This window comes from Lissotriton vulgaris, chromosome 10 (assembly GCF_964263255.1).
Source record: "Lissotriton vulgaris chromosome 10, aLisVul1.2, whole genome shotgun sequence".
NCBI classification, from domain to species: domain Eukaryota; kingdom Metazoa; phylum Chordata; class Amphibia; order Caudata; family Salamandridae; genus Lissotriton; species Lissotriton vulgaris.
Genome location: NC_141698.1, coordinates 504,350,688 through 504,373,956, shown reverse-complemented (window position 1 = coordinate 504,373,956; position 23,269 = coordinate 504,350,688). Strand labels below are relative to the sequence as shown.

Genomic DNA, 23,269 nt, shown 5'->3' with positions numbered 1-23,269 from the left:
TTATGTCAATGGCAGAGGATACAATGCTGTCCAAAGAATAAATTCTGGAGGACAGAGTCGTTAACCCATTGTCCACTACAGAGAGAGCTTTCTCTAAATTAATACGATCAATTTTTCGTATTCTTTCCACAGTTACCATTTGCGTCACTTTCCATGCTTCATTGTAAGCAGCATATATACCGGCGTATATGAAACATTTTTGACGTTGTTTACGAGGTCCAAGTAAGAAGTCTCGTAAATCAACGCCTTCTTTAAGTAAAGTTAAGTGTTGTTTAATTTCTGGAAGTGTGGATTTCTGTAGCCACTCAAGGCATAGTTTTCCTACACTGTAAGTTGTTACTATCCCTGGATGTTGTCTTTGGGAGTATCTTGGGTCTGGGCTATTCACTGTGAACCCTTGTGTTTTGTTCAGGAATCTATCTTGACAGTTATGCGTGTCTGTGGGCCAGATTAACCATTTTTTCCAATCAGGATTAGTTCTGTTCTGTTGTAAAATCTGTTTTACGTCTACCTCCTCATCTACAGTGCCATTACTGTCAGGTGTGGCTTTAGGTATGGACGGTTTGTTTACATCTTTTATCTTACCTAAGCCAAGACAAGATGTTTGTTGAACAGTGTAATTTAAAAACAATATTTGTTCTGGGATAATGCAGGCTCTGAATAAGGCTTCTGAACCTTGTACCTGCCCCTCTTTTGTGCCACAGACAGTTTTCGTCTCAATGTTGTCTTTCCAAAAGTTAAACCCTAATGTAGACAGCTAAGCATATAAGTTTGCAGAATAAATTTGCTTAGTATTGGTCATCATGTTTTTTATTCCTGTTTTATTCATATTTTTGAAATAAAACGTTTCTGGATTTGTGATATTAAACCCTGAGAAGTATGGAAACTTTTCATAAAATGTTTTTTAGCTGCCTTTTGGTGGCTTAGGACAATGTTCCCATTGATTGTAAGTAAAAACATTTCTGGTGTTTGCGGATTTGTGTAAATAATTGTGACCATAATGATTAAAACAATACATTTGTTCATAATCTGATGAACCTTCTAAGTATTCATGTCCCGTGAATTTAGCTGACATTTCTAAATCTGTCATCATGTTATTAACAGTTTCAAAGTCCCAATCATCAGAAAATGTGCTGGGTGAAACAAAGTCACTCAAAGAGACCTTAAACTGGTGTGGAATCTTCAACAGTTCCGCCAGGCCATAAATGTCATAATCAGCTTTGTCCCATGCTATACCACCAGGTATAGGAATGGCTGTGATGTTCACTGATGACAGGTCTCTTCGCTCACGATGAGATGATTTGTGAGGTTTCAGGAGCAAGTTGATGTTCTTATTTGCTGTGTCCATTTTACTGTGTTTTCCACCTATCATTGTTCCCAAACTTAAAACAAGAATGAGCCAAAGTAGGAGAAAAAGTACGCCTAACACAATCCAAAATTCAACCCATGGTGAAACCAGATATGTATTTTCAAGTTGATGAAAGAGTTCTGTTATCTTTTCTTTGAAATTTTTATTTGCTGGCGTTGTTTCAAGTTCACTAGGATCCTCAGAAAACGTATCAAAGTTGATGAAATAGCCAGAGGCAGTTCTATCAATTGTTGGAATTGCATCAGGATTGTTTGAAATTGCTGTAGCTGCTTCTTCCTTTGTCATATTTGTATAGTCCGAGCCTATATCATTGTAGACAGGAGTTTCTTGACGAACTGTAATTTGGGACTCAAGAGGCCCAAGTTCCATGGCATTGTTGCATAGTCCTTCTTTTCTCACTGCAGGTTTATGAAAGGTGATAAGTCTTTCAGTTTGAACCTCTTGGATTGTAGCAAGATGTGGTTGTCTGCTACATCTTGGAAGTCCACTGGGCCTACTACTTATTATCGGCCACATGATGTGGTTTGACCAGGTCGATTGATACAACTCTGTTCTCCCTTTTACCAGTAAGGGACGGTAGTAACACTGATCTTGTTCTGAGGATAGCTAAGACAGGTACTGCTTTTCTGTAAGGAGGCCCAAATTCCTTCTTCACCGCAATTTTTTTCCTGACTAGATCCCCAATCTTTGGAATCCAGACAGGTCTTGCTGGGACAGGTGGTTTTTCTTCAGTCTTCGTTTGCTTCTGTATTGTGTTACTTAGACTTCTTCTTGTTTCATTTAAGTCCTGTAAAACAGCCAAACGATCTTTGATATCAAAGGGTTTTTGTTCTACCACTGAAGTTTGACAATCAAGGTCTTCGATAATCATTCTAGTACCAAACAGTAATTCATATGGAGTGATTCCACCCACAGAATTTCTTGGCAGATTATTAAGACTACGTTGGACACTTATTAGATGTTTGACCCACCCATCACCCAAACCTAATACCCTAGCTGTTATAGATTGCTTTATGTCACGGTTTTTTCTTTCCACTACCGCATTTCCCTCAGGATGGAATGGACTTGAGTACTGCAATGCAACGCCCAAGCAGACCATGGCCTCCTTGTAAGCCCGAGAGCTAAACGCAGGACCCTGGTCAGAATGTAGCGTGCCGATTGAGTATGTGCCGATAAAGACTCGCCAATCTTTTATAACAGTTCGAGCGTCAGCCGAGCGCTGAGGCCACATCCAAACGAATCTTGTGCAGGAATCCACTGCGACCATGATATATTTATAATTGCCATCCCTTTGTAAGGGACCGCAGTGATCCAGGTAAACACACGCTAATGGTTTATCTGAAATCAAAAGGGACGTCTGTGCAGGTTGGTTCCTCATGCGCGGCCACCAATATCTCTGTTTTAATAGTGATACCGTGGCGGAAACTCCTGCATGTGCAGAGGCTAGCCCTTCATGTGCTGCTAAGATTAGTCATAACCTATGTTCCATGTTTGGAATTGCCCTATCCCCCACTCCAGAGATTCGAGCAAAAGGAACATTATTTGCATCAGTTATAAATGAGTACTTTACTGGAAAGCCTTTCGGGAGTGTTTTACCACTGTCTTTTAATGAAGCGGTGACAGCCTGCATTATTTCACCGTCTATTTTTGTTTTTGAACTAGTGATTGCAGCTACGGAAGCCGTTTGCACAGCTGCCTTTGCGGCCTCATCAGCCAATGAATTCCCTGCAACGTGAACGTCATCACGTTGATGACTCAGAGTATGAATCCCGTGAGTCTTTTGTAGTTCTTTCTGGAATAGAACTACTTGTTCCCAAAGCATTTTATGCTTAATTGTGCCACCTTTTGCGTCTTTGAAACCGTTTTGAACCCAGTTCTGCAGATATTCGTTGTAAGACTGGACGCAGTAATAAGAATCGCACACTATGAGTGTGGGGAATTCGCGATCGGTATTTTCAAGCGCCATCTTAAAAGCCTGTAGTTCAGCTCGCTGAGTTGTACAGTCTCCGAGTGATTGCGTTTTAGTGACCATAGGTCTGAATTTACCTTCGTGCCAGCGAGCTTTAACGATCGCACATGCAGCACTATAGGCTTGGTTTACCCCCAATTGCGGGCTGTGCTGATCCATCTGTATAAATTACACAGCTGTGATGTTCTAGAGGCAGAATCTCGGTCGGCAGAGGACATTCGTGTTTGTATTGTAGGAATTCTTGTGTTTTCAAATAGGGGTCAAAAACGTATTCGTCTGTTGCAGCAAGAGAATTAACCCATAGTATCCATCTCGGATGTAGGGCTTTAGCATTTGGAATGCTTGCTTTCGTCACTGCCTTCAGGGCAGGTACAGGTGTAACGATCATTATGCATTTTCCCTGCGCGAGAGCTCTCTTGCTACTGCAGTTTGAACCGGTCAGAATTTTTTCTGTAAAAGTGAACTTCATTTCAGCTTGTGTGTACAAGTGTGATTTGTATGCTATTGGTACCTTTTCACCTTCATTAAAGGTCAGGTATGGGAATCCGCATCTCCCTGGGATGATTCGGATTACAAGATTGCGCACATTGTCGCGTGTCTGTAACTGTGTTTTTGTTAGCATGTCTGTTTGCACTGAACGCAAAATGTCTCTGTGTTTTTGGGTCCAATTTGTTGGTTTGAAATCAGGTTTGAGTAATTCGTAGAGAGGTTTAACCCTTTCTGCGTAACTTAGAACATAAGTTCTTCCAAAATTCAGGAAACCTAGAATTGACTGTAAGTTTTTCAGCGTTTTTAGAGGTTGGAGCAGCGCACATTTTTCTAGAAAGTTAGCTGCCAGGTTTTTGCCTTCACTTTATAACTCGTAGCCTAAAAATAGGACGTTGAGGTGGGCAATTCGTGATTTCTTAAAATTGAATTTGTACCCTTCAGAAGTGAACCCAAGTATTATGGTGTTCACTCTTTTCAAGTGCACATCCAAATCATCAACCGTAAGATAGATGTCATCGGCATAGGATAATGCCTCATCACCATACGTTTGTAGTAACTCTGTTACTCTGGCTGAAAATAACCCTGGACTATTCTTGAATGCCTGGGGGGAGACTGCAAAATTGGCGTTGTGTCCCCATTATTGAGAAAGCTGTCAAGTGCCTGCTTTCTGGTGCTATGTTTTGACAGAAGAAACCATTTGAAATATCTAATGTGGTTTTATATTTTTCCGCACAATGTTATTCATCAGTGCTGCACTGTGTGCATTTTGTACTGCAAAAGATTTGCAACAAGAGTTTAAATGTCTGGGGGGCGGAGCTAGCCGGCGTCGATGGCGGACATGTGAGCTTTCGGCTCCTCGCTTAAGCCCCTTAAAAATCCTGCAAAACTATCCTGCTAAATGCCGAATTGACTGGGTTCGGTGCCTGGTGACCCCCGGTGGCCCCCTGACCCGGTTGAGTGGCCCGGAGCGCCGGTGGCTGTGAGTAACGGCCCGCACAAGATTGGCGACGGAGAGAGGCGCGGACCAGGCCTGAAGCCGCGGCCTGCCCTGTGGCGCTGGCTGCACGACGTCACCTGACGTGCGGCCCTGACACCCGGAGGAGCCGGAGAGTGCAGCCCGCAGATACTGGGGCGGAGCACGATTCGCATGCCCGCCAAGGCTCATTTGGAAGACCAGGCGCAGGGAAGATACGTCTGCAGGGACTCTATCATTAGTACGCCAGTCGAGGCCAGACACTGTGCTGGGTGGTTGGCGCACCCCGACACGAGGAGCACTCCGGAGGTTACTCCTGCGACGCAGCCGCCATTTTTAGGCTCGCCAGTGCCACCGTAGCGGGGACTGTGGAGTGTGCGGTACTCTACGCTTGCGGCTTTTGCTGGACATTTCCAGGGTGAGATCCGCTCTGGTGCTGGGCCCCCACCATGGGGAAAAACGATGCAACGCAAGCGAAACTCTCGTTTGACCGCCGGAAAACGAGGGGGCCGGAGTCGCAGGCGGCAGAGGCCTCCCCGAAAGGTGCCGCAGCGTCCTCGACCCCTGCGGACCTTAGAGAGCTGCTAGCGGCGATGGAGAAAGGAATCCAGAACAGCATAGAAGCGGTGGGCTCCAAGATCGACGATTTATCGTACCGCATGGACCGCATGGCGGAACGTGTGGACAAACATGCCGAGCGCCTCAACATGGCAGAACGGCGCCTCACGGAAGCGGAGGAGGCACAGACCGAGTGGGACAAAGACCGTCGACAATTCGGCAGGTTGCTCCAAGTGATCCGTGATAAGGCAGAGGACTTGGAAGCGCGCTCCCGCAGATCGAACATTCGCATAACGGGAGTGGCGGAATCAACGCAGACGGGCAAGATGGAGCTCTACGTGGAACGCCTGCTGAAAACGCTACTTGGGGAGGAGGCCTTCTCTCCAATGTTCATAGTGGAGAGAGCGCATCGCGCTTTGGGCCCTCAACCCCAACCTGGTCTGCCACCCCGACCCATAATTGCCAAGCTCCTAAACTACAGGGACAGAGACACGGCCCTGCGACTGGCTCGGGAGAAAGGACAACTACAGGTGGAAGGTATGAAGATATCATTGTACCCCGACTTCACGGCCAAAGTACAGGAGGAACGCCGCCAGTTCATACCGCACAAGAAGCAGCTGCGCGAGCTGGGCCTAGACTATGCGATGCTGTACCCGGCCAAATTGAGTATTAACACCGGCGGGAAATCGTACTTCTTTACGGACCCGAAGGAACTGCAGAAATCACTGAAAACTTGGGCCAAAGAACGCAAGGAACACCGACAGCGGCACGGAGAGGACTTGGAGGAGGCGTCACCGATGGAGGAACAAGACTGAGGCATCACGCCTGCTTTATTCCCTGTAATGGTGTAGTTGTTGAGTAAGATACTGTGGATGCACTCGGAGTCTCCCTGTTATGGGCTGTGGCCTGGACTCAACTAGAGGCAATGGCCGAGAGACGGATGGAGACGCGTCACAATGACTCATGCCGCATTGTTGTTCATGGTCCCATTCACGTATGCTGGTGAGGTGATCACTATGTTATGATTGGAAACGGGTGGGGGGGCAGGGGGGGAACCAAGTGAATCCAGTTTGAGGTATTACAACACGGGGGGCTGTGCGGGGGGACGGAACTGGAGATAAGAGAACTTTTGCACCACTGGTGGTTACTACGCAGTTTCGGCACGCTTTGCCCCTGTGCTTTTGGCTGAGGAACTCCCCAGGGAGTTGGGACTAGTATCGCCCGCTACTTTGGGGCAGTTGTGTTGATGGGGAAATGTGAGGGGTGCTGTCTGGCCGGGTTGGGGGTGGTCAGCTGTGGGTGGGGCGGGGTCAGGGGGGAGGGTGGATGGTCGAAAGTTGAGGGGTTTGTTGTTCGGGAATTGAAGGGCCTGTGGTTTGCTATGGATAACTGGCGAGTGATGTGTGAGAGTGAGCGGGGTGACTGTCTGCCTGACTTGTGTGATGATGTACTGCTTGGTAGTCCGATATCTCCCGGTGTAGTCAATATGATGTGCTATGATTCAAGATGTCTGCTGCTGTAGTGTCTGAGCACCCGCAGCCGATGCGCGCGCTGTCCCTGCTAACCTGGAACGTGCGAGGGCTGAATGACCACCGGAAGCTAAGGAAGGTGATGAGCTTCCTAAATAGGCACCAGGTGGATGTAGCCCTGTTGCAAGAAACACACCTGCCTGTCCACAGTAAGATGTTACAGGTCAGAGGGTTGGCAGGAAATATAGCAGTAGCGGGTTTCACCTCACACGCCCGCGGTGTAATCACCTGGGTTAACCCTGCCTCGAGACTAAAACTTACCCCACTATCTGTGGACACTGAGGGCAGATATGTAGTGGCTAAGTGCACGGGGAGGGGGTTGGACCTGCTCCTGGTAAATGTTTATGGCCCTAACCACGATAGCCCGGAGTTTTATACAGCACTGTCAGCTACCTGTAGGTCACACACACACACTAAAATGTTATGGGGGGGAGACTTCAACTTTGTGTTTGACCCCGACAGGGACCGTTCGGCGGGCCCTGTTAGGCGGCCAGTTGCGTCTGCTGTCTACATGAGAGCGGAAATGACGAAGCTGGACCTGGTGGATGTTTGGCGGGAAAAGCACCCTACACAGGGCGGTTACACGCACTACTCCGCATACCACAACATACATACTAGGATAGACTACTGGCTCGCCTCCTCCTCGGTACTGGGTGGCGTCAGCTCGTGTACAGTTCTTCCACGCACGTTATCGGACCACTCCCCAGTATTGCTCAGTCTCTCCACTGCTAGGAAGGGGATACCGCCATATACTTGGCGTTTCCCGCCCTACGCGCTCCTTGATGACGCCTTCCGCGGGGAACTAGCGGAAGACATAGAAAGGTTTTTCGCCACCAATACTAACTCCGTAGATAGCTTCTTTACCGTGTGGGAGGCCTTCAAGGTCTATATTAGGGGGATGGCCATGTCCAAACACTCCAGTGTCCTACGCTCCATTAGAAGGGATCTCTCTACGCTCGAAAACAAGATTGCCGCCCTGGAGAGGGAACGACTGACGGACCCGGAGGGAGAGGCGGGACAAGACCTAGCGCCCATGTTAGCGGAATATCACGTGCTTGCGGATAGGGAAGTTCTCTATATGGGGAAGTATGCCACGGCTCGGGCTTATGGAGAGGGGGAGAGGCCGGGGGCTCTGCTGGCGCGTATGGCCAAGGGGTCCCGTAAACCATTGGTGGTAGATGAATTGCAGACTCCGGAGGGCACCCGAGTGGTTGAGGAGGACCAAATATTGGAGACGTTCCGCCGATATTATTCGGACCTGTACCGTGCTAGGGCGGGGGGTGTGGAAGCTGAGATAGATGATTACTTAGATTACATCTCGATGCCGTTCCTTAAGAATTCAGACAGGGAATTCCTGATGGCCCCCTTTCATGAGGAGGAGATCCTGGATGCACTGAGTGGCATGCGCTCGGGGAGCGCCCCGGGCTCTGACAGGCTCACGGCAGGCTTTTACAAAGCCTTCAAGGACCTATTACTCCCACATTTGCTTGCCCTCTTTGATGCAATCTGCGAAGAGGGCGAAATGCCGACCTCAATGCGGGAAGCGTTGCTGGTCACGATCCCGAAACCAGGGAAGCCCCTGGACCAATGTGGGTCGTACCGCCCGCTCAGCTTGCTGAACGTGGACGCGAAGCTCTACGCGAAGGTCCTGGCCAACAGACTCGCGCTGCTGGTCCCGGACTTAGTGGCGCCGGAACAATCGGGCTTTGTACCCAGCAGGAACCTAACCTATAATATCCGCACGGTGCTGGGGACGATACAGCATGTGAAGCAGGAGAACCCCGCCTTGGCGATATTCTTAGACATGGAGAAGGCGTTCGACTCTGTCGAATGGCCATTCATGATCAGGCTCCTGCGCAAACTGGGGCTGGGAGAGCCGTTTCTTCAGAGAATAGGGGCTCTTTATCATAACCCTTCGGCCCGCCTGCGTATCGGCGACAGGGTCTCGGCACCGATACACGTCGGTAGAGGCACCCGACAGGGATGCCCCTTGTCCCCCCTGTTATATGCATTGGTGGCTGAGCCACTAGCGTGCGCCATGCGAGAATATCACAGCCTGGAGGGTGTCAGCTTCCCCACATACAAGATTGGCATCTCTACTTATGCAGATGACACCTTACTGTACGTCCGGGACCCGGTCACTAATCTAGCACCGATACTCAGGGAGGTGGTACGCTTTGGGGCGCTGTCGGGACTCAAAGTGAACTGGGATAAGTCCATTGCTTTCCCCCTGACCCCAGTCACGCGGCCGTTTGAGATGGAGTATCCCCTACAGTGGACGGATGACTCCGTGAGATACCTGGGTATCCGTCTCCACACGGACCCAGAGATCCTGGTCCCCGATAACTATGGGGTTGCATTCACCAAGCTTGAGGAGGATGTGGATGCCTGGATTAAGCTCCCCCTCTCCTTGATGGGCAGGATTGCCCTTATGAAGATGGTGGTGCTCCCCCGGTTTCTCTTCCTCTTTGTTAATATTCCGGTGGTCTTGTCGAAATCGTTCTTTAAGCGCTTGAACCAAGTCCTGATTAAGCTCGCCTGGGGCGGAAAGCAACCTCGTGTTAAGTGGACGACACTGATGCTCCCATGTGAGATGGGGGGCCTGGGGGCGCCGGACCTGGAGCGCTACTACCGGGTGGCACAGGCGACCCACTTACACTCCTGGATCCATGGAGATGCCCGCATTCCGCATCTCATACTGGAGAAACTATTCGCTGACCCACTTCCCTTACCCGCCACGATTTGTCTCACAACAGACCGAGTAATCGGGCGAATGGACTCGCTTAAGGCGACGAACCATGCGTGGCAAGCATTGCTGAGAGAAAGGGGGTGCCCCTTACTGTACTCCCCGCAGATGCCGGTAGCCTGGGCCCTGTGGTTGGATCCGCTCAATGAGAGGGGGGTGATAGAGGCCTTGAAGGCCCTGGAAGTGCACACAATGGAGGACTTGTTCTTGGACGGAGCGCTGAAAACCTGGGAACAACTTCCCCCTGTTGCCCCGGCTCCATCGCTGCTGCAGAAGTTCCAGTATCACAGGATACGGTCGGCCTGCAGAGTAATACTGGGCCCCGCGCTACAGGAGCCTGAAGAGGTCCCAGAACTGACGCACATCATCAGAACGAAAACACCGGCCAAATTGATCTCTGCGGTTAATAGGCTTGGGCCTTCTTATCAGGCATTAGCTACTTCGGCCCCTAGAGCGGCGTGGGAAGCAGATCTCCAAACCCCCATAGACGATGCTATGTGGCGCTACTGCTGCGCTAACACTCGCAGGGTCTCGCTTAATGGCAGACACCGCTTGGTGCACTTCAAATTTCTACAGAGAGTATACTATACACCAGAGCGGCTACACCGCTACGGCCTACGTGGCTCCCCGGAGTGTGAGCGCTGCGGGACTGGGTCCGCTGATTTCCTTCATTTGGCATGGCTGTGCCCGGGAGTGAGTGCGTTCTGGGAGGAGGTCTTCGCGGAGTTGGGACAGATTATAGGGGAACCGCTGTTGAGATCCCCATCGCTTGCGCTACTGGGCTTCTCCAAGCCGTTGGCTCCTGCGCTGCGCAGATTAGTAGACGTAGCGTTGCTACTGGCCAGAAGGGTGGTGGCTGCGTGCTGGATGCGCGGTCCTCTCCCCACCAAGACGAGGTGGCTCAGGGATCTCCAATACTGTTGCACACAGACGGAATTGTACAGCGAGCTGCTGCCGCCCAAGAGTAGACTGAAGTCCTTTTGGGGGCTCTACAAGGAGTACCAACAAAAGGGGGAGGTGGACGACAGTGACATGTCGGAGGAAGTGGACCCTCAGGATGAGGGGTTAGATACTGCTATGGAACGGAGGCAATTACCGCAGGGGGGGCTTTAGTGTTCCTCTGGGGGGAGGTGGGTACAGGGAAGGTGTAGGTGAGGGACGGGGACGGGGGGATTGGTGTGTCATAGCTCAGGGGACAGGGCTAGCGGGGGACAGGTGCAGAATATACACGGTACGTACACGACATCACGCAGGCAGGAAGCGTCACTAGGACTCCTTCACGGTACTCAATAGCAAAAGGGGTGGGCCTGGGGGGGGTTTGGGGGTAGTTTGGGTTAGTTTTTCCCTTTTCTACTTTTGGTTTCCTGCCCTTTCCTGGTTCATGAAAGACCGTACTATTATGCCTCCATTTATTGCCTATTGACTGTCTTGAAGCTACGCTGAGGGCCAACAGTGCAAGATCACATTGTTCTTGATTGAGTTATGACATTGAGTTACGCCGCTGGGCCTCCGGGATGCCGGCACACAGGCTGTGTATTAGGTGCAGCGAATCTGCTTTTGGAACTTATGTAAACTTTGATGCACTGTACAGTCGAACTGCAATGACATTTGTATTCTGACAGTTGGCAACATTCGCAATAAAGGTCTTTTTTCAAAAAAAAAAAAAAAAGAGTTTAAATGTCTGTAGTCCAAAACTAGACGATATGAATTGTCTGGTTTGGAGACAGGAAACAAAGGATTGTTCATAGATGAGGTGCATGTTTCAATCACCCCTTTGTATTCAAGTTGATTTAAAATCTCCCTGACTTGTTTTTTAGCTTCTTGCTTAACTGGATACTGCCTTTGTGCAGTAGGTTGATTTTTTAACTGTATTTTATGGTGAGGAGAGTCCTCATCCCATCCTACATGATTTTTATATAAAGCTGGAGCCTGGGCTACCGCCCATTTTCTGGCATATGTGTATTTTTTATAAATTGGAATGTGATTTGAGAAGGCTGGCATAATTATCTCTTTGCCATGTGGGCACTCCCTCACAAATTCATGTGGCCAGTTTTGTTCAGCTAGAAGAATGTCATAACCCTTAGATAGCTTCTCCCAAAAGAGTGCCTTTATTTTCCTAGGTATGTCCCCCTCCATCCAGAGTGTTACTTCATATAACTTATGGGGTACACTAACCCTAGTGTCGGCAGTTTCAACTTGAATGCATTAATTCAAGTCCACTGTCTCCAGATGATCCTTCAAGATCTTGCGAGCTATGGTGACTTCTGCTGCGCTGTCTAGCATTGTCTGGGCCCACTCCCCGTTCTTGAGTTGTGTCCTCAAGATCCTCGGCATGTCTGATCTTTACACTTGCTACCTTCTTTTTGGTGAATTGAGTTTTCTTATTTTTAGGAACGTGCTGTTCATCCTTGGACTTCACGCGCTCTTCTTTCTGTTCTGATCGTCCTCTTCTTTCGGATTTCGGCGAGGAAGTCTGAAAGGTACGAGAATTATCTCTATCTCTGAGGTTATACCTCTTTTCACAGGGCTCCTGTTGAGGAGACCTTCCTCTGGACTGGGAACGCTTCTCTTTAGGAAGTGTCTGTTTAGTGTTTTTCCACTTCTTTTTAGGAGTAGTGAGATTATTTTTAATAAAAACTTTTTCAGGATTTTCTGTTAGTTGGGGTTTTAACTGTTTCCCACCCAAACTATCTCTACCTAGTTCTTCATATGATTTTTCAATAATTCTTGCAAGTTCATATGACTGCTCTGTTATATCTGTTTCTTTTCATTTTTGGCGGATTGCCACGGATGCTGCTTCACCTTTAATGTTAGCTAATAATATAGCTGAGACCTGTTTGAAATCTTTTAGTAATTTCATACCAAGATTTAAAGCAGGTTCTGGTACGTATTCATTTTGAATCTGTCTTAGGATGTCTGGTATCACCGCCATGGACGGAACACCATGTGTTTTTGTGTAGATTGAAGCAAAGACTGTACCCCGAGTGTCACAGTCCTCCACATGTGGTGCTATCCCCATTGGTAAACAGATTGTCAGATTTCTGTGTTTCTCATGAGGTGTACTATCAGGAAATACTACCTCTATCTGAGTAAATTTTTGGTCTAACCAAAACGGAATTTGTTCCCTTTTTGCGGGCAATGTACGAATGACTGATTGTATAGTCTGCGGTGTGATTATGTTTGTGTTCGCCTGGTGAGGGGTGTGCTGTGCAATCCTTACAGTATGTTGGACTGTTTTTTTTTTTTTTTTAAACCTTTATTTGTAAAATGTACAATACACAGCATCTGCCTACAACCCCTCGGGGCCGGCCGCTATGACATATGGGAAAAGGATAAAAATGAACCAATAGGACAGAACGCCGTTAGAGCTGTCTCTGAGCGAAAAGTATCGTGTGGAACATAGAACCATAGCATGAGGATAGAAAAAGGTTTAATTTTATGATTTTGTCGAGTACAATTATAAAACTACGAAGAAAGTCGAAGCTAGTCACTGACCAGGATAGCTATCATCATTAAAGGAGCACCTGGAAGTAGGCGTGATAGAGGAAGGCATTTGTCAGAAAGCAATTGACCACCATCAAAGAACTAGGACCAACCGCTATGTCACATATTGATACGATACAATAAACTCCCTAATAACACTGAACCCCGACCCCAAAGGAAGCGAAAAGGTGTGGAAGAAAAAGAAACAAAAGAAGAGAAGAAAAAGAAAGAGGGCCATAGAAACAAAGAGAAAACATAAAACACATCCCATCCCCCCCACCCTGCATACCAGCGGAAGGCCACGGCCCCCCCCCCCCCCCCCCCCAATAGGCATGCCTGTCGCCCCAAGAGAACCCCCAAGTGGGAAAGAGAGTATAGAGAGTGAGAAAAGACCATCCCAATCTCCAACTCTCAGGAAAGGCGGGAGGAGGTAAGTTCAACATACTCCCGGTCACCACCGGCCCCGTAAGCATCCCCCACCCCAATTACCATCAGCACGACAGAAGTAGCAAGCAGAACTGCAGGTGGGGAGAGTCATTTCCAAATGTGCGAATAAAGCAGACAAAGAGCAGTCCCATTCTAGTCCCCGCCCGTCAATGCGTCCATCACACTAAAGAAATCACCTAGCCCTGGCCCGATCTTGGGTGACCCCACGTATCCACCCCCCGTGGGAAGCCACAGCCGTCGGAGAAAAGGAGGAAGTCCGTCCCAGTGAGAACAAAGAGGCAAAATGGCCGCACTCGATGAAGAAGAAATGTCCAGGGACAAAATGGAGTCGCCAGTCCCAAACAGAGCCGACACATAGAAGGAGCTGCATTTTCAATATAATCACTCTTTGCATTGTGGAAGGTGTCAGTGTCTCCATTGAATAGGCACAATATGAAAGGATAGTCGGATGGTGTAGCAGCAGCCCCGTGGACTCCGTGGGCGAGGTTGAGTGTCGCACCGGGGAGAGAAACACTGTAGCAGCGCCAGGGCGGTTAGATCGCAGCTCACACTCTGTATCATCGCGAAGTTGCCGTTTAGTCACACGCTCCCGCGGCAACAATGTATCACTGACAGGGATCAGCGGTGGCTGATAGACATAGCGAGGAGAGATAACAGGCAAAGTATAGCACGATCCAGTCACAAACTGATCCAGTTTCTCCCTCAACAGTCCCGAGTTTGCACTCCACTCATCCCGCAGTCGAGTAAGAGCATGAAGCACAGATGCGTGGGTAAATGTCTGTTGAGCATTCGTTACCCCCGCGGTACGAGGCGCAGTAGACAGGTCCGCTTCCCAATCGGGTACGAGCTGGGTGCACCGGGCAGGAGCTGAGGCGCCGTCCGCCATAGTTGTTGGGGAGCCAGCCGTCTTGATCCTGCCTCCAGGGACAACAAAGGATCACCGGTGAGGTCAGCGCTATGGTGCAGTAATAAATCCCTTCGGAACAGGACAAGTCCGCAATCGTGGACGGCACATATTAAGGCGTCCCTCTTCGCTCGGCACAGGCAGAGGCGAGGCAAGGAAGGAGCCCCGGTAGCCGGGGGCACATCCGACTCCGGAGAGAGCAAAGCGCGGCTCACCTTCAGAGTCCCACAGATGAGGCGGTAAAGTAGACTCCCAGCTGGCCAGCAGTGCCCTCCACACAGGCGCCCGGTGTAAACGACCACAGAGCCATCCGACCAACACAGGGTGTCAGCGCCGCTCCAGATCGATCAGCCCCCGTAGCCGCAGCTGACACAGGCGGTGCGCTGTATCTCGGATCCCGGGTCCAGGGCAGGGAGAGGAGTCGGCGTGTATCTCGACGAAACCTCAGGTTAGCAAACAGGCAGGTACATCGGAGGAACACCAGTAGAGTCAGGAAACGTTTCCAAACATCCCGCTGGTACGCAATAGCAGGATAGTGGACAGGATGGCTATGCGGGAGACAAAGGCTCCGGGAGCCGGGAGACTACACGTCCGTCTCCGCGGCCATCTTGGCTCCTCCCCCCAGGTTGGACTGTTAAGGTCCGCATGACACATTGAACCAATTGTCAATGTATTTTAATTAAATGTTTTAGCTGTGCTAACAGTACTGGACCTGTCATGTTTTTTAATGTCAGGATGTGGTGTATAGCTGGCTAGTACCGGCCATGTTGCTCCTAGTCTACTTAGTGGACCAAGCCTGGTAATGATGAATGAATGAATGAATTTAGATTTCAAGAGCGCACATAGCTGCCCTGAGGCGGCCAAGCGCTGAGCATACCAACTGAAGTTCGAGTTAGGAAAAGGCAGTGTCAGCTCCACAGTTTATGTAGTAAACAAGAGCGTTTTCAGCTGTTTGTGGAAGGAGAGAATATCGGGATTAGATCTTAGATGCTGAGGCAGGGCGTTCCACCTCTTGGCTACATTGTAAGAGAAGGAGCGGCCTCCGGACCTTGATTTCTTTATTTGCGGCACAATGGCTAGATTTGCAGAGGTGGAGCGCAGCTGTCTGGAGGGAAGATAGGGTGTGATGAGAGGGAGATTAATTGCTGGGCCTAGAGACCAGAAGGTCTGGTGTGCAATGCAGAGTGATTTGAAGTTTACTCTTTCCTTTACGGGAAGCCAGTGCAGTTTCCTCAGTTCGGACTTTACTGAGGATCTGCGGGGGATTTGTAAAAGCGTTCTGGCTGCGCAGTTCTGTATTAGTTGCAGTTTGCGTAAGGTGAAGCCAGGGGCTCCGAGATACAATGCATTTCCATAGTCCAGCCGTGATTGGATCAGGCCCAGAACTACGGTTTTTCTTGCTTCAAAGGGGAGTAGAGGCAAGATCATCCTGATGACTCTCAGGATGCCGAAACAAATGGCAGAAAGTTTTATTGCCTGTTGATCGAAAGACAGGGACCTGTTGAGCCAGACACCAAGGCTCTTAATGGCGTCTTTGGGAACAGGGGCAGGACCTAAACTGGAAGGCCAGAGAGTGTCTATGGCAGATGGTGCGGTGTGACCCAGGAGCCTGAGCTTGGTCTTGTTTCCATTAAGTTTGAGACAAGACTTGGTCACCCAGCTCTTGACCCTCTCCAGGCAACCAGCAAGATCTACATTCGCCGAAGGTCCGCCTGCCTGTGCCAAGGAGACCACCAGCTGAGTATCGTCCGCGTAGGTAACGGTCTTAATACCATACGGGCGGACGATCTCAGCCAGTGGCCTCATCTAGACGTTAAATAACGTCGGGCTTAATGATGATCCCTGCGGGACTCCGCATCCCAGAGGCTTGCTAGAGGAGGTGACATTGCCCTCATACACCTGGAAAGATCTGTCACTCAGGTAGGACCTGAACCACTCCAGAGCTCTGTCAGATATTCCGGTGTCCAGGAGACGCTGCAGGAGGATACCGTGGTTGACGGTATCGAATGCAGCGTTCAGATCGAGGAGGATGATTGCCACCGATCCTCCCCGATCTAAGATTCTCCTGGACTCCTCTGTGACTCTGTGTCCCCGATCTAAGATTCTTCTGGACTCCTCTGTGACTGTGATTTTGATTTTGTAGGGCGTCTTTAAACCAGAGCTGATACTCTTGGTAAGTTAATTGCATTTCAATGTCCTCGTAAGGAACGTACTTACGTTTTAGTATTCTTTGCCAAGAATCTATTCCAAGAATTCTCTATGGGTCTAATCAGCTCCGTACCTTGGTTTAGAATGAAGGAGGTCTTGTATCTCTCTCTCAGGACTCGATTTCCCAGCAACCCGCAAGGGTAGCCTGGAAACACTGGAGCTGGATTTCTTGGCAAGAGAAAAGACAGCGTCTCTCTCAGTGCGTCTTGCGGAGGGTCGGTTTCGTCAGGCACTTGCTGCAACGAGCAGTGTCGTGTAGGTAGATAGTCGAACTTCAAACCCCTGTGTGTTTGCCTGGGCGAATGTGGGCATATTTATACCTTGAAGGTTGGACATAATAACGTCATCAAATACTCAGTTCTTTGAAAACTCCATGAGTTCTTGAATAAATCAATATTCAAGCAAGGGGAAGTCCCTGACTGCTGAAGGTGGGTTTTTCCAAGAAATCGTTGTGGATTCTCGGAACTAGTGGAAGTAGCCATGCCCTATTTGGACTGCATAGGCTAAGTCTAAATATGGTTATGATGCCTATATAAGGATAACGTGATTTATACCTATATATGGACATGAATCGGGAAAATTACACTAGGGTCCTAAATTCATATACAACAGGAGGGCCAGGGGGAAAGGGGGCCCCTTATGGGCCCCCAAGTCACTTTCCGCCTGCCTTTTCATGGCGGGTTTAATGCCATGAAACGGCCATAGTAAAAGGATATTGTAATCCCTACGGCGGTGCCTGAGCAGACAACGCCACTCTTGTAGGGATTGCAGTCTCTCCAACGCACCAACGGGGTCCTTGAGCATGTCGGATATGTGGTGGTCAGTCCCTCCGCAGGCCCTCCATCCATCCGCCATCATAATGTAGCATGTGATCATGCACGGACCAACAGCAGTTGGATCGCCACCGACGGCCTGACGGTGGTGGCCCCACTGCCATCGTAATGAGGCCCATTTTCTCAACTCCTAGTAGATATGGCACAGACAGAGGCAATATTCCAAAGAAGTGTGTGGTAAGTTCAAGCAGTATCAACAATTTTTAAGTCAAGAACAAAACACAATAAAATTTGCAAACCAACTTAGAAATATTGAGAAAAATTAAGTGAGCAAAAAACACCAAGATCATCTAAATGGTATAGGGGAACCAAAGTCATGAAATGTAAAAGACTTAAGGCCCATATCTGCAAGAAAAAGTAAAGTGGCAATCCAAATTCAGGTTGATCATCCAGGAGGGTGGTCAGATACACCAACCATGTCATCTTGGTCAAATATTTTACTGTCTGACTGAGACTTTTAAATGGAAGTCACAATCGTCCAGTGGGGTAAGGTAAGGCTGTGGCCCCAAGGGTCCCCCAAGTCAGATTCGTCAAGCTCTAATTGAACTCATTGGCTTTGATACCAAAAGCTCAAAGCAGTCCAAGGTTGTTCCTTTAAATTTAGTCACGTTTTTGGAAGTCACAATCCTTCAGAAAGACTAGGCTAGAAGCTGTATCTGGGCAAAGTTCTCAATGAAGGCCTGCTGAGCAAGTTTCAATGAAAAGGGGCGGACCTGGTGTTCTTGTCTGATTTGGATGCAACCTCACTTATCAAGCCTCAGCACTTGTCCCAGCCCTTCAATGTTGGAAAAATGACTCCGTTCCAAACTTCCTCAATGGCTGGAAAGGTTCTTAATAGTCAGTGCTCTATATCCTAGACTTATAGGCACCATGTATCTTTTCAGCTAGGGTTACTGCGGAATCCAGTACTCTAAGGTCAGTTTGGACCTCTTGGGGCCAAGAGTCTTTCTGTTTTTTGTTTCCCTGAAGCAGGCAAACTGGATGGCAATCACCTAACAGTTGGCAGTTCCAGTCCCTCAGTGCCAGCAGGATTCAGAAGTCCTTTATTGAGTCCTCTTCTTTCAGAAGGAGTCTGGTGTTTTCCTCCAGCAAGGCTTCCTTCTTTGTCTCAAGTGCAGGAATGTTCTGACGCGGTGATGTCTGAAGTGCCTGATTTAGCGGATGCACTAGACAGGGATACGGGAAATTCTGCAACCCAATCCCAACCACTTTCTTGCAGTCCTACCACCTCCCTTTGAAGCTCTTCCTGTTTGCATTCTATAAAATTACCCATGAGTTCTGTTTCAATAAATCAGAATCCTTCTGCCACCAGGCATGTCTGTAGCCAGCTCCTTGACAAATATCCTATTTAGAAGAGCTCTAATTCCAACAGACAGGGTCAGAACTGTCTGTCTCCCTCTGATGCGACTGCATACTGCCATTATGGGACAGCCCTGGGAATGAATGAGGGAAATCATCCATGGCATCACCAAGACAAAAAAGGGTAGTGCTAAAGAGGTCAGTTATTGTGCAAACTGATCCTACCTAGTACCTTATTGCTAATCCCTCCTAATTTGTTAACTCTCTCAGGGAAGGACTCAGATTCCAGTCCTAGAGGGGTTGAGTGGCAAAACTGATTTAGGGACCGTTTTGACTCAGGCAACACAAAGTAAGTTTTATAACGTTCCTTTTCCGCTTATGGAAACAAACATCTGGTTTCTCCAAAAAATTAATTTAATCTGATTTTAAAAGGTACGCGAGAATTATCTCTGGAGCATTTTTCTACCATTTCCCTAGGAGGAGATAGGAAATAAAGAATGTTATCCCATCAGAGCCTCTTCCACGATAAGTCTAGTGAGGGCTGCACAGTGAAATATCTTTTGTGTGTTATTTCCCTTTAAGAGCACTCTGACCCCAATACATAATCTGACATTTTTTTATATATTAGAAACCTCTCATATGGGCTTACAAGGAACACTTTAGGGCTGACTTGTGAATTAAGACAACTTAACTTTTCCCTTGCAAGTGTAACCGTAGTTCATTTAAACTGCAGCAAACCCAGAGCACAGGGGTGCTCATGGCAGACATATATATTCGTCATATATTTGAGTGGTATAAAAACACAGTGAACCCCACATGGCATTTAACTTCCTTCTCAAAGATTACTTTTCTGTGCCATCTACAATGGTCTTACAAGACAGTTAAACAGATCGGTTGGGTAAAACCAATGTTACCAATACCATTTTAGGACCAGTGCACATGCACAGTGGGACTATATAGCAGTGTCACCGTGCACAGATCCTTAGTACCAGCAAAAAGAGGGCCCATAAAATGGTGAAAAATCTGAGGTGACCATGCAGAAAAGGTAAATTTGCTTGATACCCCAAGTCTACTTTCAATGTTGTTAATGTATAAGTCTTCATGAGATTACAAGGAGTCACCAGCCCCCTCAATGATGAGGCACCAAAAGCATTTGTTAGCTGTCTTAACGTTCCATTTAAGCACAAACATGAACTCAATTCACATTCTGTCTTCCCAAGCATATGCCAGCCACTTCTTAGCATCTGCTTACCTGTCACTGGCAATTGACTATCAAGACAAAAGACCCACACATTCACTCAAATTAAATGCGCCCTACTCATAGTCTTTTCCCCTTGCTCTTCTTTGTCCCTTGAAAACACAAGTTCCCTTTGCTGGGTTACATTGTCTCTAGGTAGTCACAGCTCATATCTCTTCAGGCTCATTGAAATCAGTGCATGTCTGCGGCTTGCTGTTCCTTCCCCTTGATGGACTCAACAGATCCTATGCATTAACTGAATAATAATAAAATGCTACTCGTACGCTAAAGCTCATACTCTATACATCATATATCCCCATGCCATTACCAATTCAAGAGCAGAAAGCTGTGTCAGGAGAGAGCCCCACTTGTATCCATCACGTGCAACACCAACAGGCTTTTCAAATAGCACTCACTGCAATACAACACTCTTTCAACCAAGCACTGCTACTTCTCTGCTAATGCCTTTATGTGTCTCATCAGGGGTCCAAAACACTAGATAAATGCCCATGAAAAACAAAACTCATGCAGCAATATCTATACTTGTCTCACTCCTGATACCCACACATCCACATCTATGACGACCATGCTTCCATTCCACCTACTCTTGACTGCAGACACTACTCTTCCAAACCAAATTGTCCAACTCTGATCTACAAATAAAGCTACCCATGATCTCCTCATTTTGTTAATGAGATCCATATGTACAAGACTTCCTTCAATGCTGTCCATTTTGGCTCTCGCTTTTCCTCTCTGAAGGAAAATAACATAACAGAAACATGAAGCTATACATCTACAATGCCTGCAGCTCTCTAGAAGAACATACCTCCTTCTCTACTCACGGATCCCTGTCCTTACATCTAACTCTACTGGTGCTATCTCCAACATATCCCTCTGTTACAGCCAGAAGCTGCAATTCATCAACAAACATGAAGTTAAAAAGAGTTAATGGGCGCTGCAATAATCATCAAAAACTGAAATTTTACATTTTTAAATATACCTCAATATCCACCCACACCACGTTATGGTCCTTAGCCCAGCACTGCTTCACTACCATCTAACCCTCAGGCTCAGATTCCAGTACTTTACTTGATATCACCTCATCTGAGGGCCTTTACCTCCCAGCCCATCTGCAAAAAAATTGTAGCTTCTTATCAAATCAGGCTCAGCAAATGTAAATAAATGTAAATGTGTGTGTCTTGTAAAGCGCACCGCTATAGACCGCTGGGGAACCCATCCTGGCTTTCCCTGTGAGATGTTCCCTCCTGGGTATCTCCAAGGTGAAACCAGGCATCCCCGGCATTTGTGGGGGGCCTTTGAGAAAATGAGGCAAGCTAATGCCCAGAGTTGCCGAGTGTGATCCCTGGTTAGAATAGGCACCGAGGCGAGAACTGACCCTGGTTCACCACCCTGCCGCATCAGGGATTGAACCCTGGTCCCGGGCCGTTCTCTGCTTCCGGGTTTGCCGCCTCTAACCAGTGAGCCACACCACTCCACAACACATACACCACTGCAACCTTATGAATACAGACTAATGAAAATGAATATGGGTTCACTGGTATACTTTGCATTCTGCAACTTGCCTTTTTATTCCCAACAAGTTCACTGTTATGGTTTATATAGCCCCTTTTCATAATCGGCCTTCTTTACGACGTCGTAGATAATTTCAATACAGAATTTTGCACCCAGTACTACTTTTACTTCGGGTAAGGTAATTCCAGGGTGCTGAATTTTAGCATCATTATGTGTTTTAACCTAGGGAAGGGTGATTTCTGCAGAAATTAGCAATCCCGCATTCATTTATCACGTTTCCACCGTTCTGGATACTTTTCCACAGGCATATACTGCTTACCTTGTACTGGAAAAATGTGTCAGCGAAAATCCTTGAGAGTACGTGATGATTACACTATTTCCACCCAAATCGAGATTATCAGAGACATCATACTGAGGGCCTACATTCTTATGAGCCATTTTATATGTAACCTAGGCGTAGCATTTTAGGAGAAAGAGCTGAAGACAGAAATATAGTCAAATACAGTGTGTTTCATTTATCAGATATCTGGATCAAGCATACTGTACCTCAAGGAGTTTTATTTCCACCGTATCGTGCACTAAATCAATGCCCATTCGCTTCTCACGATGAAATAGACATTCTTGTGCTATCTGAAACAGACAAAAAAAAATGTTTTCTCAGAAACGTTATATGTGTGATTTCTTGCCTTTCCTATGCTACTTTATGCATATAGTTCTGAGGGACAAAAACTGAAATAAAATGCATGGCTTTACAAAACTTTGAATACTACTACTGCTACTACTACTACTACTACTACTACTACTACTACTACTAATAATAATAATAATAATAATAATAATAATAATAATAATAATAATAATAATAATAATAATAATAATAATACATGGAAGGTATTAATTGAATACTGGAACAATGTGGTCCACAAATGCAAAGATGATGGACCTTCTTTTCCTCTGCCTCCTGGTCCTAAAAATCACACATTGTAAGCAAGTATGGTACAGTGTTTGCTAAACCTCGTGATAAAGGTAAAATGTTGATGATTGGTGTTATATAAATATTTCATGTTTTCGGTTGATTCATAAAAGCAACCCATCAATTTGCCTGAGTGAAGAACGTATGTATATGTGGAAGCGACTGCATATACTATGGGCCTGATCACAACTATGGCAGTCCATTAGACGCCCGTAGTTGCAGTGGCAGCCTTCGGACCCCCAGACTGGTGGTCCACCTGCTGTATTACGACTTTGGAGGTTGGACCACCACTGGACTGCTGATACCGCCGGGGAAGCGCAATCCTGCGGCGTTGGCGCACCGATCAGAGGAAGTAATATGCTAGTGGTGCTGCTGCAGCACATGCAAGCATATTACGAGTCCCCCAACTGGAGGTTAGCCTGCCGTGAAAAGGGTGGCGGTGAAGAAATGAAAGGGCCCTAACATAGACCCCTGCCACTCCTGAGTCAGGGGATACATGCAGGGGGCACATGTTGTGCCCCCTTTACAATTGCACCACCAGTTCCTGCACAGTATGGATTGAACAACATTGTACATTTACATAGTGTGCAGGAACTGACTGCAGCGGCCTCAAGGCAGTGGATGTCTAAGAAGCAGGGACCACCTGTCAGGATTAAGCCAGTAATCAGGCATGCGGTCGGACTACAGGTTTGGTGGTCTTCCTGCAGGGAGCTGGTGTG

At 47.7% G+C, this 23,269-nt stretch overlaps 1 protein-coding gene across 1 annotated transcript in view; it reads right to left on the bottom strand.

Moving 5' to 3' along the window:
* TEKT5 (tektin 5) overlaps window positions 1–23,269 on the bottom strand; it is a 905,041-nt gene that overhangs the window by 725,385 nt on the left and 156,387 nt on the right. The window contains exon 2 of the mRNA XM_086939788.1: window positions 22,124–22,207. Within this exon, the coding sequence (XP_086795914.1) occupies window positions 22,124–22,207 (84 nt within the window). The remainder of the gene's footprint in view (window positions 1–22,123; window positions 22,208–23,269) is intronic.